Here is a 17,336-nt window from a genome sequence, read left to right as displayed (position 1 = left end):
TGTCTGCGATAACTAATAGCACATAATACTCAACTGCAGATATATAAACAAGACTCACACCTGGGACTAGTTGAAATGCCTACAGTTTTTCTGAATTAAAACCTGCAGGATGAGTTCAACAAATACTGCAGAATTACTGGATAATGAACAGAATATCTTCTCAAACTAGGTGTTATTACTTACTTTGGCATTTTCTTCTGTGTTTAGTTTATAACCCTTCAACAGCAGAATCTTGAATGGGTTGCAAATATCCCAAACACTCTGAGAAGTGAAACAAAAGAATATTTACTCTTAATCAATGTAACATACTGAAACCTATTTTCCAAGCTAAGCATCTTAGCAAAAGTCATCAATACAAGTTAAATAAAAGCATGATTATTTAAAAATGAGGAGATCTTTTAAAAAAGGTTATCATAACTACTAGAACATACTAAGTGTGCTAAATGGAAATAGATTAGGAAAAAATGCACATCTGAAAATATGAAGACAAAATAAGAAAATACACTGAGTAATATCTGCTGTCAATTAGAAACAGCTCCAAATACACTACTCCGTTTGAATAAATGTCTACCCTTTGCAACAAAAACTGTTCCATAGACCGAAGTGTCACGAAGGAGACATCACCCTACTAAGGGCCACGTTAGCCGGATGCCGTGACAGGAGCTCCCATCCTCCCGTTCCCCCGCGAGCCTCCCGGCCAGCGAGGAGAGCCCCGCGCGGACGCGCTGGAGCCCACGCTGGAAAACAGAAGTGGTAGCACAAGTCCAGGCACTGCTGGTTGATATTCAACAGTCACTGTTCCCTCTGAGCGTTCGAGATTCTCCAGATCAACTTACAGTTGTTGTTCTTGTTTTTTTTGGTGGCAGAGGAAGAGGAAGGTTGGATGATTTTCGGTTTGCAGCAGCTTCTATCGCAATCATCTCCTGCTCACACATTTTCTTTATGGTGCAACACTCGACCAGAGTCAGCTGAGGAAGAGTCCTGTTCATCACACAATTGCGGATGTACTAAAAACACATGCAAAATACTTTTTGTAAAGTAACTGCATATTCCTGCAGCAAAAAATCAAGCATATACTGTAAATACACCAAATAAGTGGCATGCATGCTATATTTCATGACTGAATACACAGGGGAGCAATTAGCAGACAGGAAGCATGACTGCTCAGCAGGGTTTCTGCCCAGAGACACATAGAGCAAGAAAAAACTATAGCCAAGGCAGCAGGGAGTAACTGTGACACTGAGGAATGGGGAAAACCCAAGGGTTTTATGTACCTGAAATTGAATTAAGGGGTGGTCACCAAAAACATATTCCAGTCTTCCACTAACTTGCAACACATAGTCAGCAGGATCAACTTCCTCATCATCTTTTCCATGGATAGTCAAACGTTTTCGGATTGCCAGCTCATTCAGCTTGATGGGATTCATGTTAGGAGACACCTGAAAACTAAATACATCCTAACAAAACACAAACGGGAATATTGAATATCCATACTCTGAATCAGACATCCAAGGCTTAAATTATAGCATGCACAATGAATGAAATACTTCAGTTTTCTAAAGTATCTACATAAATTAGAAATTAAATAATTCAGATTATTTTGTAAACTTTTTGTAGTGTATTTGTTAAATGTCAAAAGCAAAGGGGTTTCTACAAAACGCTTCACCACCCCACAGTTATGCAAGCTGAAGCTACCTTGACCTGAATGTTCTTGTTTTTATCACCATCCAGATCAGAGCGCTCAATTTTGCCACTCAGGCAGAAATACGTTACAGTACTGAAAAGTGTGCACAGAAGTTAATCTCTGCAAACAGAGCAGCAGCCATCCCCCAAAAAAATGACAAAACTGTCCACCCCTAAGGATCTATACTGCTTACAGGAGCATCAACTAGCCCCAGATCCCAATAAGCAAACCTAAGATGTTCCACAGAATGACAGGACAGGTGAGGTTGGAAGGGACTCCTGGAGATCATTTACTCCAACGCCTCTGATCAACCAGGGTCACCTGCAGCAGGTTGCTCAGGACCTTGTCCAGATGCTTTTGTAACATAGTTCAATATTTTCATATTATTTCTGAAGTTTATAAAACAACACATAGCAGGAGCGTATTTGGGGAGTTTCTAATAAAATGAAGTCATGTTTATTTCAATTTTTCCACCTTTGAACCAGTTTAATTCTTGATTTGGGATTATGCAAGCATTCAGCTAAGCTGCAAGACTTGTTTCACATGGATAAAATCAAGGATTAGTTTCTAATCATCTTACCATAAACTAGCATTTTGAATGTAACAAGACATAATTCAGGATCCAATTTGCATATGCTCATGTGTGTGTTTTAAGTCCTGAGATATCAGAGATTTAGGCACATAAAATCCTTACATGTAGGGCTGGTCACAATTAATTATAAAAAACAACTGTTTCAGTAGCTTTTAAGAGAGCCCCCTTGAATTCTGAGCTTCAGAAGACTGAATTATAACTTTGCATTTTACAGTGTGAAGGGAAGAGAAGACACGTATGAATTTTTTCCACAGTCATTAGTGGTATTAAATGTGTTGATTATGTTTTTCTTTCTGGCCACTACTAAATCATCCTCTTTCTACCTACAACAACAGTAAGAGGGGGGCAGGGGGAAAGCTTCAGGAAGCAAAGCAGTAGAAACTGCTGATGTGATTTTATACTCAGTTGCACCATTTTAGTGGGAGAGCTGGAGGGAAAGGGGCAGCAGCCAGTACTGCTGGCATACTGAACGCAACGTTTTTAAAGAAAAATTTTGGTCAGATCTTTTAGAAGCTATTTACACACTTCCAGAGGTGTTTTATTTTGATTCTGCTCTGAAAAGGTAAGCTAACAAGTCAGTGGGTTTTTTGTTGTCTTTTTTAATATGAAATAAAGTTTTAATTCAATTAAAATTCCCAAGTAAACGAGATAGGGGACACTATCTCCCACATTATGTTCCACACACATTTATTTTGCAAAGGTTCATTCAGCTTTTTTTTTTATTTAAACATTCACACACTGCTGAACACATAGGAATTCTAAAAGCTATTATTTCAAAAGGTGAAAGGTGCTCTTGCTGCGTTCTTCTGCCTCATGCTTTATTTATACAAAAGTTTATTGGTCAGCAGCCAAGCTGCTCAAATGGAAAAGCACAATCATAAATTCAGGCAAAATTAATTCCGTATTTCCTCAGTTTCAAAACTGCATAGCTCAGAACAGCTTCCTCCTTTGGAAACACTGCCAAGCCGTGGCGGTTCCTCTTGTCCTACCACAGCGATACTGAGCAGTCAGGCAGTGACACACTCTCCTCCCAGAGCAGCCCGGGGACGGACACCTCTTCCCCTCGTTCATGGCCCATGGAGCGGTTCCCTCCTCCTGCTCCCTGGGCCACCGGGCAGCTTGCACCGTTCACCATGAAGTCCAGGCAACAAGCGTTTATGTCTCCTGCTCCAAGGACCCAGTACGCCCCAAACTCTTCTCATTTACTTCTGCTGTTACGATATTTAGCACTAAGTGCAGTAGCAAAGTCTGGAGCCAAGTTCTTGCACTCAAGACGCTCATATTTGAACTGATCAAGATTTGAATGTCTAACAGAGGCAGCAGAAGCACCTGAAGCTTTTCCCATGTCAGCAGTTTGGGCTATTAAGATAGCAGGCAAGTACATTCTGCACCAGCAAGAACTTTCCCAGCCAAGCATGCAGGCAACTTCAGCTGGTGCTGCTCCCAGGCCTCATTCATCCTTCATGCAGCATCTCCAGTGTAAGAGATGCTTTTACTAGAGATGCCTTTTTTTTTTTTTTAGTTAATAAAGATGCTGTCAGTAATCAGTAAATCAGCTATCAGTAATAACATAGGTTTGTAAATAAAATTGGTTGAATCATCAACACCTCACAACTGGGCCAAAACATATACCAAACGTAGTCAGACACATTACACACTTGTGAGAGGCTAAGTATTCCCATTCTGATCCCTCACTGTTATTACAGAGGACTACAGTGTAAACAGGGGCATGAGGAATGCTGGACTCAAGCAGAATCACAGAACTTCATTTTCAGAAAAATAAAATAAAATTGTTATTCTAGGTGGAAATTGAAGTTTCCTCCTTCCTTTAAAAATAAGCTATGAGGTTTGTTTACTCAACTACTAGATCCAAAAGGATAATTCTAAGTTTCAGCTAGTATTTTGTTTGCCTATATGCAGTTGAGAGACTAGTAACTTCTTTTTAAAAAACATATTTCTCAACTTAAATATTATCAGATTAACCCCATGGACATTCAGCAATGAATTCCAAAAAAGAGCTGTGTTGAATACATTGCCTCCTAATCCCTGGCAAAGTAATGCAGCAAAAACTGGCCCAAAACAGTTCTACCAAATTCCAATTACATTTTACACTTAAATGAAAAAGAAATAATTTAGAAAATAGTTACATAGTTAAGAAAACACATAAAATAGAACAATATTTTTTCTACTCCGGTTACACTGCTCTTGCTACATTCCCATTAGTAGTGAACATAAATATACACAAACTATATGGTTGCTGTCACATTATATACTGCATTATATAGCAGATTAGCACTGCCCTTCATCAGTTAATGTAATTTGACCTTAGAAGTTCAGTTCACTGCTGTGAACTCCTCATTTCCTTTTACAAGTCAAGCACTCTAGTAAAAGAATTTGCATTTTAAAAGCACATATCAAAACACTAATGCCCTACTTCATTTAAATCGTTATCCCTCACATGCTAACTCACACCAGAATCAAGAACAACCAGTTAAATGAGGAATAATCCCTCCTACCTGGCAGTTATCAAAATGAATGGCAACTACGAGATTCCCACTGTAGAGCTTATCTTGGAAGCTCTCCTGGATGACGGGCTCCTGTTCTGGAGGGTAAGTGTGCTTTAACCAGTCCATCCAGGAGAGACCCACAAGCGACCGAATCTTCTCCTCACTGACTTGTCGCATTTTAGCTCGGAAGTCGTTCACTTCAGGGTCTTGTAAGGCATCAAATTCATGGAGACCTAAGAAAATTCAGTCAAAAATACGAATAACTGGATAAACACTGCCCATCTATTCCCACTGCACTCAAGCCTTTGTTTTCTTGAAGCTGCTCAAGTCATTTTCTTCATGAATCATCCCCATCTAAAAGGGGTGGTCACAAGCGAGCTGGGTTCTACTTTGCCTTGTGCATCAGTGGAGTTTTAAGTTTTTGCCATACAATTTGGGATTAGCGTTTAGCTTGAAGAGCAAAAACCAATGTATCTTTTAGGAAACATTAAACAGAAAAGCCAACCTCATGCTGATTTCAAGAGAAAGGCTAAATCTTCCCCTAAAACAACACACACAAGTAAAGCATGCATGGGATGGAGGCTTTACAAGCTATCCAGCCTGGAATGCATTTTTCCCACTGCCAAAGCACAGAACAGAGGCTAAATAAAGCAGCCCCCTGCACAGCCATCATGAGTAAAATATTTATCCAAGAAGGGGGATCTCTTGGAACCTGTCAGTCCCAGGTGTGAATGGTTCAAGTGGCCACCAGCTCCATTGTCAGTGCTCACAAACAGGCAGTCCGGGCCCGGCTGCGACCTAAACAAACCCTGCAGTCTGCACAATGTCCCTGTCTGACAATGGGACATTGTTTTGGTGCAAGGGGGAATGACCTCAGAGCACCCGGCCAGGCCTCATTGTGTAACTGAGGCAGAGATTTTATAGCTGAAAATTCTGAAATAGCATCAAGCACACGCCACTGAAACCTTTAAAAATAGCATTGCATTGTTAGCTGAAAATCACTGCCACGACTGAAAGCAAAAACAAGAACTCAGAAGCCACGTATACCAAAACCAGAAGAATTCTAGTTTCTTCTGCATACTGAGTTTGCTGTTAAGCTTCTTAAGATAAAACTTTTCACGCTATTACGCTTTCCTTTACTTAGCATTAAAAAAAAAATCCTGCTATCGAATAAGATAAAATTTGTCCTCAAATTGTAACATTAATGCAATAGTGTATTATAAGATAAAGTGAAGTAACCACTCCTTTTAAAATCCTTCATATTTTGATAATGCCATAGCACAAGAACTTTATTTTGCCATCCCAGTTCACTGGGGAGGGAAAAACAGTATTAAGTAATTATAACCACCTTAAAATTGCTTTAACTGTTATAGAAGCATATTGTCCAAGGAACTTGTCAACCTCACATTACAGAGCGGTTCTGAACTGGGATTTCATTTCCAGTCAGATACACACACTTTTTAAATTTTTTTTTTTTTTTTTGCTTGTAATGGCTCTACCAGACATGGTTCTCTGCTCAATTATTTTGTTTTCTTTTCAAAATTACCTTCCATCAACTTTCAAATGCTTCACCTTGATGCAATAAATAGTAAGTAAATTCTTTTAAGTTATATCAGGATTACTTTAAAAACGGGAAGTTTCAGAAAACAGGATCGAAAATATTTCCTTTAATGCTTTTCTACTCTTACCTATGCAATTAAGAGGCTAAAGCAAAAAAACAAGCCCTCCTCTTTTTCAAAAAATGAAAGAAAATGTAATTACCTTTGCCTATAAGGACACCTATTTTGGAATCCAACTTTTCTCCTGGATCGCAGTTCCTTGTCACTAGTTTAAGGACGGGAAGAAAGGGTCTAACATCACAAAGTCTCCGAGTTTCATCTTCTAGCTCTTCATGCACAGCAGTCTGATTCACACATGAGAACATGTAAGAGTCGATCTCCATGAGGAGATGGAAGAGCGGGTATGCATGTGCTTGCTTCCATAACAGCTGCAAAAAACAGACCCAGCAATGAAGGCAACATCAAAGTTCCTTTATGTCTCCCCAAGAATTTTAAAATCAAATGGCTTAAGTGTAAAATGTTTGCTATATTCTCTATCCAGCCCCACAGTCTCCTAGCAAAACAAACTCTCAAGACACTGGCACCTTGTTTTTGTTCTTATGTATTACCTCAATCTCAGTCAGGATGAGCAATTTAAATAGAAGTCCTCATCAGAAAGCCTCTAGGAGTTTCAAGTAACAGAACCATCAGATGAGTAATCTCTTTACATAATCTGTAGTGGTGCATCTCATCAGTAAGGAATACTACTTACGTAACACATGGAATAGTTGTACTTAGAAAGGATGTTAAAGAAAAATCCCACATACCTGCTGCCAGTGACTAAAAAGTATCAGTTCTTATTTGAATGAATAGAATGAATCTTTATTTTTGTAAACTCACTTTAATGTTCTTTTTTTTCCTTACAAAACTCAAATTTTAGTTCTGCAGGTCCCAAATGCCCAGTTTGCCTGCATTTAGTTTAAAAGAGTTTTATGTCAAATCAAAACAAGGCACAAATTTCCAGAGAGTATTTTATTTTTGTTAATGCTACAGCCATACACTTAAAATGGCTCTAACACTAACACTTAACCCACATACTTAAAATAACCTGAAAGCCCTCAAATAGCTCTTTATTCTGAAAACCACACACAAATACAAATGCAGGTAGAAACTCTTGCGGCTCTTGCAGATACACGTAGGCTTGTGGTTAGTACAATTTGGACTCAGCTACTTTTTCCAATTTGTTCATGATTTTGTTGTTGTGATGTAAACGCAAACAAGCCCCCGAAGGGTGGTTTTGTTCATCACTGCAATACTGTCAAGAAACTCACTTGAGATGAAGATTGGAACCCACTCCTGAATAAAGAAATCCCCTGTATGGACATAACCTTTTACGAACACAATCATGACATGCTTCCAGCGGGAATTATTTTAAGTATTTGAGTACACGAAACTTCCTGAGTACATGAAACTTGTTTGTTGGATCACTGCAATTATTAGAGGCACTCTCATGTCTTTTAAAATATAAGTGGTTCACTTGATAAAAAAATATTTTATCACCTACAAAAATTTCATCTTACAATTTAAAACTACTACTGATATGAAGAAAAACCCCCTATAAATACACAGCGATGGAATATGTTGTACATGTTTAGCAAGCACTGCAGTGACCTACCACCTTTATTGCAAGTCTGCCAGCTCCAGGCACAGATTAACCTGCAGCTTTAATGCCTTCCAATGGCCATTATCTGATGGCAGCTCTGCAGATTGTCACCAATTACTTCCTTAGGCCCCAAAAAAGGGGCTGAACGACTGCATTAGATCTCCTCCAGATCAGCGCATCCTGTACACAGCAGAGGTTTCTCCCCCTTCCACCCCACCTGCATTAGTGATGGTCCATTAATGTTTTTAAGCCTAGAGGCTAATGAATTAACAACCTAAACTGCATTTTCCCCTAAAACCATCTTTCTTGGTTCTTGTAGCTAGAGTCTTGGCTTTCCTATGCTCCATCTCCACCAGAATGTTTAACAAGCCCAGAGGCAGAATTTTCATACAAAATCTCACATCAAAGTGATCAAAGTCACTTACAACTCTTCAGGAAAACAGGTGCCAAAGTGTGTGTGTGTGTGTATATATATATTTTTAAAAGAAACACTTTAGGTTCTTACAGAACAAAAATGGCAGTGCTTTTGGGGCACACTGTACGTAAGTGACCAACCAGCATAAGCTTGTAAGAATTCTTTGTCAGGCACGTAATAAATAAATAAATCATATTGTTAAACTTTATGCAAATATTTTTTGCATGTTAGCAGGAATAATAAGGCTTTTTCCATTTATTTCTTATCACTTTATTACCGAGTGGCATACCCAATAACAAGCTTTATCTTCTCTGCATATCAAAAGAATTTGGATATAAAGTAGTTTGCTTCAAGATGTACAATAAAATCCTACACATAGGCAGGCAGATACTTATTACATCATGTAAAAAAAAAATTCCTTGGATTAAGGACTAAATTTGAACTTCTCAGCTGCCAGGACCTACACATGCTACGTATTACAACAGGCCTAAAAATCTCTTAACAGAAATTTGTACTCAGGAAGGAATAACAAGGATTTATATTCCTAAATTAAAGCAGACAGGAAAGGAACAGCAAAGAACCTGCAACTCATTCTGATGAAAGAGAGAAAGAGGAGTTTTTTTTTCCTGAATGGCACTTTTCATGAAAAAAAGAAAAAAGAAAAAAAGAAAAAAAGTGAGGATGAATGCAAGGATGACAATACAGATTTTCTGCCAGGAGAAAGCAAAATGGGACCAGACTGAAAAAGCAAGACAAATCTAAAAGCTAAGTGAACTCTGTTAACACTGGCTTCATATTACCTACCTACAATAACCATCTCCTAACGAAAGGATGTTAGACAGTTTTAGGAGAGCCTATTTTATGGTCACCAACTTCTGCATCCGAGAAGCTTTAGCACTACGAGGATTTTCAATATTTACAAGTTTGGAAGACTTTCTTTTACTCTTTTAAATACTTTTACAAGCCAAAAGCTGTCTCACACACTGTTCAGAAAGGAAAGGTGGGCTCTTGCTAGCAATGCCAGGAAGCCTCTTTGGGATCCTAGGCAAAATTCCATACCTTGCCTACACTAGCCACTGCTCCACATAATTCATCACAGAGGCAAATGATTTTAGAACCAACAACTGTGAAAATATATGATAAAATCTGAAAAAATCTTTCTTCAAATACAGCAAAGGGTCATTCAGAAAGCTTATAAAGCACTAATTCAGCTGGGGCCCCTCTGCTGTGACAGGCTTTCGGAATAGGAATATATATAAATTTATCCTTCAGTCTTGACTGGAAGCCTTCAAAGGTGCCTGTTTAGCCTCATCAATTGAACTTCCATTATCTTCACTGTCAAAGCAGCTTAAATTCAGACCAGAATTTTACGTGCAATTCAGGTCAGTGTTGCAGTCCGTGAGCATTAGGAGCAATGAGAGTGCAGAATATTGGTTACCATTATTCTAGGTTATCCTCTAACTGGGTATTCAAAATACTCCAAAACCAAGAACAGACCCGACCCACTGTTCTAATTTAAAGAACAAAACATCTTAGAACTTTAGAAATCAAATTTTATTAATTCCATCCTTTTACAATTATGCAAGATATTGCCTGGACAAACTATGTGAAAAGCTGTCCTTCAAAATACAGAATCCACAATATCACATCCCCCCAAAATTGAAGCCATTTTAAATAAAGAATAAAAGAGAGCTGCTCTTTTAAACACCGGAACATTAAAGAAAAATGTTTTGAGAATAAACAGAAGTATTTCATACTTCATTACTGAAAAACAAAAGAAACCCCCCCAAGCACCTAGCACTCTTTTTAAAGTGGTGCCCTAACAAGCAACTTGTACATAAACTTCCAAAAAGTGGCACAGATAGTTCTCAGAATATCCGTCTTTAGATTCTGCTTCTTCTAGTAGACACAAAATATGTAGCTTTTGTATTTAAAATCAATTTGGACACTGTCTCTCCTGTTTCATATTAATCAGAGAAACATTAAATACACATGTAGAATATATTATTGATGCATTAAAAGATTTATTATGTAGCTGAAGTGCATCTTTCAGAAAGAAGCTATTCTGAATCTCACTGTTATGCTCCCAGATACACCAAGACATAATGTTATACATGCCCATCTTGAAAAATTATTTTGATACATTCACTCAAATTTATCACCTGCTTTTCATAAAGGCACATCAAAACTGGTAACAGAATTCAAATTGATTAGAACTTAACTTGTAATTTAATTGTCCATTTGGTTTTACCTGCTTAATATGAGATATGGTGGCATCTCGAGGGACATCGAGGTTGATGTAGATTCCAGTGGGCAATAGGAAGTCCACAGATATGGAGCCATCAGCACCAATCTGTGAATCCACTGCCCAGATGTCAAGGCTGTCTGTCACTGCAGGAGGCATTATGGAATCTCAACAATATCATAGCCACATGACCTTGGGGAAAAAGAATAAAATCCAAATTCAGTATGTTTAACCTTCTATAATTAAACACACATTTTAAAAGTCTTTGGAAAGTTCACGTAAGCCTCCTTGTGCAGCTCCACTCGCACGTCTGGGGTCTCAGATGTCAGTATTGCAAACAGGTATATAAAGTTTCAGTCATTACCTCTATATAGCATAGCAATAATACTTGTCTGGGCACAGTACTTCTGTTTAGGTGTATATATGATTAAGAAAAACAAACAAACAAAAAGCTGAGGCAACCCAATACATCAGCCAAACTATTTCTGTTTCAAATAATAGTCAGAAACTTCTATAGGAACCATTAAAACTTCCAGATGAACACAAAACAATCAAAACAATTTGTGAGAAGACAGATCATCTGCTATGCATTCTATAAAGTTAAACATATAGGCAACACATCTACAAATAAAGGTTTTCAAAGCAATTTGGAATTCTTTTCACAGAGCACAAAAGCCCACAGTTGCACACACAGCTAAAGCCCAGCAGACCAACTACATGATTTTTCACAAAGGGGCATCATTCTCCTTGCTCTAGAGCTTCTTCCACCCCTCTTAAAAAAAAAAAATCCAATAACTTCCTTTAGAAAAACTCAAAACACTATAGGCCAACATTGTGATATGCAGCAGCTAATGCTTCATTTATGAAAAGCTAAATTTGCTTGACAGTGCAATTTCACATAAATTGAACTCAAATTTATGTGCAACTCACATAAATTTAAAACTCAATTAAAACTGGAAGTCCTTTAAATCAAATCATCCACTGTCATATAAATCATCATCATCTTTACTGACAACAGGGACACAGAAGTGGTGCCTTGGCAAAGTTTCTTCTGCCCAATACTCAGAGCCTGCATTGGAAAAAGTAAATAAATCAATAAAGATAGGGCAAAGCTGAGCACGCCTACAATGAACAACATATGCCAGTAGCACAAAAAACCTAAAACTTATTATAGTTAAGCAAACTATTAATATTTTGTAAACATTAGAATAAAGTCTGTTGAGGGGCAACTAGTTTACTGGGTTTTTTTGTTGTTGTTGTTTAAGAAATAGAACCATTGAAATTGCCATGTTAAAATATCCTAAATACTCAGAGCTGCTCTTTGCCCCCACAGCTGTGGGGCTAGCAGCTTGCCAGGGAAAAGCTGCCCTACATGAGCCAGGTGATTTCCAAGCCTTTCCCTTCAGCCTTACAGAAGGTGTCAGCACCCAAACGCGGCTGCTGACAACCTGCTACCACACCAAAGATGTGGCTGCTCTTTAGTATTGTGCTTGTACTGGATAAAACAGCAGCAGTACAAAAGGCTGTAACTTTCAGAACATAGAGGCACGTAATAAAAAAACTCTACGCAATAAAGAAAAAGTTGGGAGCTCCTGTTATCATCACTATTGAATAACACATTGTTTTCATTGGCTTCTGATTTACAATAAACCCCCTCTGTTGCATCAGGATGAACCAAAACAAGAAAGTTGTTTTTTTTTTTTTCTCCTTTGGTGGGTGGGATAGGGTAGAATAGAGCTGGTGACAAGAACAAGCCAGGCAGGAAAATGTTTGATTTTGATTATCAGATCTTTACAAATCCTTCTCTTCACTCATCAATGGGTGTGAAAAGTTGAGCACTGAGACTGGTATCTTAATTTCTGTTGTAAACAAACCAACCCTAATCTGTCATATAACACAGAGCACACTACCAGCATAACGTGGCATTTGCTTGGAAAATCTTGAAGAAACAAGTAGTTAGACACTACAAATCACTATTTTTCGTAAGATATTAACATGTGGTATCATTTGTTCTTGCTCATTCCACTACTTCTCCCCGTAATATCGTGGGTGCTGTTTTGTTGCAGCTGACAACAGCAGTTACAGAAGAGTCACTTGAGCGCTGCAGAACAAAAGCTTTTTCATACTTGCATGCGCACACGCACCAAGCCTGCTCCTCCGGTCACCACTGCGAACACAGCGCTAGGGCCAGCCTGCAGCACGCGTTTAATAGGTGCAGCAGCCGGGAGAGTAAAAATTAACTGCTCCATGTGGTTATTCCAGTCACAGGCACCCTAATTCCTCTTATTTTCCTGTTATTTTGGATTTTTTCTGTAACATTTGCAATTGTTGAAACTGCTTGAGCACTTCCGTGAGTTTAAGGCATTAAGTATGAAGCTGCATAGCTTAGTAGGTAGAAAACACAAAATAGAGTTATAAGTTATTATTAGAAAGTTATTTACAACTGCTCACTTTCAAAACAGACATCAGCCACTCCTTAATCCTATCTGCCTTTTCAGCAAGCAAGGGAAGAGCCGCCAGCCTGAGCGTGCTGGGAAGGAACCCTTGCCCTTCAGGTACTCGATACCCCCTTCCACAGCGACACAGGTCGGGTTTTTTTTGTTGTTGTTGTTTTTTACGGGGAGTGTCTAGTCATGGATGTGGTTTCCACCAGCACCGACGTCACTGGGGTCAAGAGGGAGCAAGTCTTTATACCGTGAACACGAGGCGGCTCCGAGTGACTCACGGGCTGGCCTGTAAACGCGCAGCGGCGCCGACACCGCGAGCGCCCGGGCAGCAACTGCGCCCAGGCAGAGCCATCGGCATCACAGCAGGAGCCGTTCACAACAACTGCCAGCGCGAGGGGGAAAAAACAACAAGCACAATAATAATAAAAAGCTATTTCGGGCTTTCTACCTCATGACTATGCTTGTCTATTGTCCTTGTGGAAGCAACTCCTCATGCAGGAGGAGGAAATCATTAAAAGAGGGCTTAATCTGGCCAATTCAAGTATCTAATCAATTATTATTTAATAGTGCCACAACTCAATCTTAAATGCTCTTCTAAATTACAAACATGTAATTAAGTTAAGAAACTTCCTATAAACGCTAAGTGATCTTTCAGCTATGTACTTCAAATTGTTTTCAAATAATATGTATACATATACATATATATGGCCCCAAATTGCTCTATTTGTTTCTAATATGATGCCAGACCTGAAAAGAGTTACTAAGATACATAGATAGAAAAGAAAAACAGACTGGTAGAACATCTCCAGGAAAAGAAAAAGGAAATCTAACTGCCATCTTTGCACTTACATGTCTAAAGCACACAAGCAAGGAGCCCTGGAGCCAGCTGTATCAAGACAGCCAGCTGCCGTTTTTCCATCCATGGAATTACATACCTTGTACACGAACAGAGCGCTAAGGCTGAAGTGGAACAAGGGGCACTTCAAGTTTTCCTCGCCTGCACAGTGAACCTCCACGCAGGGCCACACAAGGGTTTTTGTGAGGCACCCCAAGGCAGGCTGTGCAACACCGAGCAGCGCCACGCACTGCACTGCGAAGGGGAAGGCTCCGTCCTCCTGTCCCTTCAACCCGCTCTGCGCTGCCCACTCCTGTCTCCAAGCCAGCACACACCAAGCCCCTTCATACACAGCTACACCTGATTATTCAAGCAGAAACCACACAATTTTCTGTCAGGTTATTGAGCTGAATCCAGCCACAAGGGCTCTAACGAATGCCCCAGCTCACAAGGGGGAAGGGAATGGACGCAGGGCCTGCCCCCCTCCTTAGCAGCAGCCTCCACGTTCCAGGCAGCCAAAGAAGCCTCAAGGTGCAAGTTTACAGCTGGTTGCACTGATGCAAGGTCATGCTGCCCTTCCTGCTCAAGATGCTCTTCGGGCCACGTAAGCACCAGGGTAACCCTGCTGTCAGCAGGATGGCACAGCTCTCAGCTCACCTTGGGGCTTTTTTTCCTTCCCCCCCCCAAGCAGAGCAGCTTTCTAAGCAGGCACAGTGCAGGGACACAGAAACCCAGCTGGCAGGAACAGGGCTGCATCAGCCCTTTGGAGTCATTAAACTGCAGTTCCAACCAGGTGTTTTCAGTTGGGAGAGCCACCAGCCCAACAAGAACATCAAATGCCAACAATGAGTACTTAACAGCCACTGAACTGCTGGGTAAAGGCAGAGAGAGGGAATCAAGGGAAACAGACCTTACGCAGAGCAGATGAGGCAGCTGGAATTATTTATTTTGGAGAAGAGGCTCAGGGGAGGCCTTATCGCTATAACGACCTGAAAGAAGACTGCAGTGAGGCAGGGGGCCATCTCCAGAATAGCTTCCGGTAGGACAAGATGAAATGGCCTCAAGTTGCACCGAGGAGGTTCAGGTTAGATATTGGGAAAGATTTCTACACAGAGGACAGGTGAAGCACTGGAGCAGGCTGCCCAGGGCAGTGGTGGAGTGACTGTCCCTGGCAGTGCTGAAGAAATGTGTAGATGAGGCATGCAGGGACATGGTTTAGCAGTCCTTGTGGGGATGGGTGTACGGTTGAACTTGATGATCTTAAAGGTCTTTTCCAACCATAATGACCCCATGAAGTGAACCATACAGCAAGTTAAAGATCACTGATTTCTTCTGAAAATACTCTGTCCTTGTCACTGTTCAGCAACAGACCAAACTGCCCCATCGCAGAAGCAACATAAGCTGATTTTACCTTCATCATGCATTTCTGCAGTATGTAAGGATGTTCTCTCCCCCTGAACACTGCCACCTCTCTGCACTGCAAACACCAGACAAGAAGCATGTGTGTCTGGGCTATACATACAGTGTAGGTACAAAAACCTCCGTACGTACAGTGTACGTAGCCCAAGGAGTTACTGCCTCAAGGCATTAACAACATTCGGCTTATGGAGACTGAATGAATTCTGAAGCTAAAATTCAATTCATAAATTGTAATCCACGTGTAATTCCAACAAAGATACAAAACAGAATTAGTGTATACCAAAAAAATATATAGCTACTTATTTACAAGGAAGAAATGTAGAAAAGTTTGAAGTTCTGAACAGCAGGCTAAAACTAAAAGGAGTTGAATGTTTTTACACCCTTTTATATTGTTTCTCCTCTTTCTGTCATCACCTCTTAATTCTCCATTCAATTTTACTCTTTAAATTGTAATGCAGAGCAAATGCAACTGTCCATTTATTTAGAAAGCTTCTAGCATTCATTCAGCATAACTGTTATAATGTCGACATCATTTAGCTATCTTCTGGGCAGAAAAAAATGTGTTGGTTGAGAGATACTGAAAGAACAAAAAAATTAATACGATAGGCAGAAGAAACAAATGAAGTTTTTGTGCCTTTTTTCCCTTCCCTCTGTACAGCCTTTCTTTCAGCAGCTAAAGGGACATGAAAACTTTCACATAAGTAGTTTGTCATATCAGCAAGATTGGAGGCATTAAAAAGCAGTCACAGATTCACACCATTATTAAGTTATAAAGACTCAATATTAACCTGTGTCATGTAAGTTTTTCTAAAAACAACATGTCGAAGAACAAGCACCAATTCTCAAATTTCAGATTGTGTCATTAAATTAGAAATTGTCCATTACATGTGAACTCGATTCAAATCCTCTATCACTCATCCTTTGAGGTGCATTTTTCTTGTTATTTTAACTGAAAGAATATCAGCATAAAAATCCAGTGCAACACTGATATATTATCAAGAACTATCAAAAAATATTAGTTAAAGAAACTGCAAGGAAGCTAGGAAATATAAACACTCATCAACAAACATCAAATTTTGACACGCTCAGTTATAACTCACATCATTTAATCCTCTGGAAGCCCCACAGCACCACAACACTCAGACAATTCTTTAGAAGATATTTCGTACATTACCTATTCCTGAAACTGGTCATGCTTTCTCAAATGAAATATATTACCTCTAAGGGATACCAAAAGGTTTTTTTGCTGAGTGAGGGGTGAATCCAACACACCCACATCCTTATTTATCAAAGGTTGGTTTCCATATGGAGTAGGTTTCACTTAAGCCACCTCCTTCAAACAAAGGCACCTTTGAAAGCTGCATAAAATATGTTTGGCTCCTCAGGTTAAAGGACATTTGCATTTGTTAAGCTTTAAAATAGTGAAACTGTCAATTAGACACTTGATTTATTCTTCTTTTCATTGAAAATATGAATATTTACATAAAGGACAAAGATATCATGAACTAGCTTGTTTCAATGAAGTAAAAACAAGCGGGCCCTCTTACGCAGGCTTTTACTTTGCTTTATAAAATAAGTTATTACAACTGCTAGGCGCCACATTCCAGGATGGCCACCACTGCAATCAATACAGCTTTTTATTTACTGTGTGCTCTGTCATGTGGCTGTCAAGGGGCTTGAAAAAAAGGTTCTGTAGCAGTGAAAGCAGTGAAAAAGTGCCACCCTATCCAGACACATAAGGATAGTCTTTAAACAATATCTTACTGTCCAGAGCAGACGAGATGACAATCTGACCACAGCAATTTTCTAGGAAACAGCAGCAGCAGAGCACATCGCCTAAGCAGAAGAAACACTGAGCACTTGCACAATATCATCTTTGTAATCATTTTTGTAACTACGTAAACATCTAATACCATAAAAAGAAGGGCAAGCCATGAAGGAAACGTTTGAGAACTCATAAGGCAAAAGAATCTAGCAGCAAAGATACAAAA

The 17,336-nt window shown here is 39.5% G+C and overlaps 1 protein-coding gene across 1 annotated transcript in view; it reads right to left on the bottom strand.

The window, feature by feature from the left end:
* PIK3CB (phosphatidylinositol-4,5-bisphosphate 3-kinase catalytic subunit beta) overlaps positions 1–10,850 on the bottom strand; it is a 38,884-nt gene extending 28,034 nt beyond the window's left edge. The window contains exons 1-6 of the mRNA XM_010223055.2: positions 10,651–10,850; positions 6,545–6,770; positions 4,793–5,016; positions 1,275–1,457; positions 837–1,007; positions 184–261 (exon numbers count right to left, since the gene is read on the bottom strand). Coding sequence (XP_010221357.1) covers positions 184–261; positions 837–1,007; positions 1,275–1,457; positions 4,793–5,016; positions 6,545–6,770; positions 10,651–10,803 — 1,035 coding nt within the window. The 5' untranslated portion in view covers positions 10,804–10,850. The remainder of the gene's footprint in view (positions 1–183; positions 262–836; positions 1,008–1,274; positions 1,458–4,792; positions 5,017–6,544; positions 6,771–10,650) is intronic.
* Positions 10,851–17,336: the final 6,486 nt, after the last annotated feature.

The sequence above is a fragment of the Tinamus guttatus genome, unplaced genomic scaffold (genome assembly GCF_059628265.1).
Source record: "Tinamus guttatus ecotype Peru unplaced genomic scaffold, ASM5962826v1 Tinamus_guttatus_pri_ptg000364l, whole genome shotgun sequence".
Taxonomy (NCBI): Eukaryota; Metazoa; Chordata; class Aves; order Tinamiformes; family Tinamidae; genus Tinamus; species Tinamus guttatus.
Note: the sequence above shows the minus strand (reverse complement) of the source record. Positions and strands in the feature narration are given on the sequence as shown.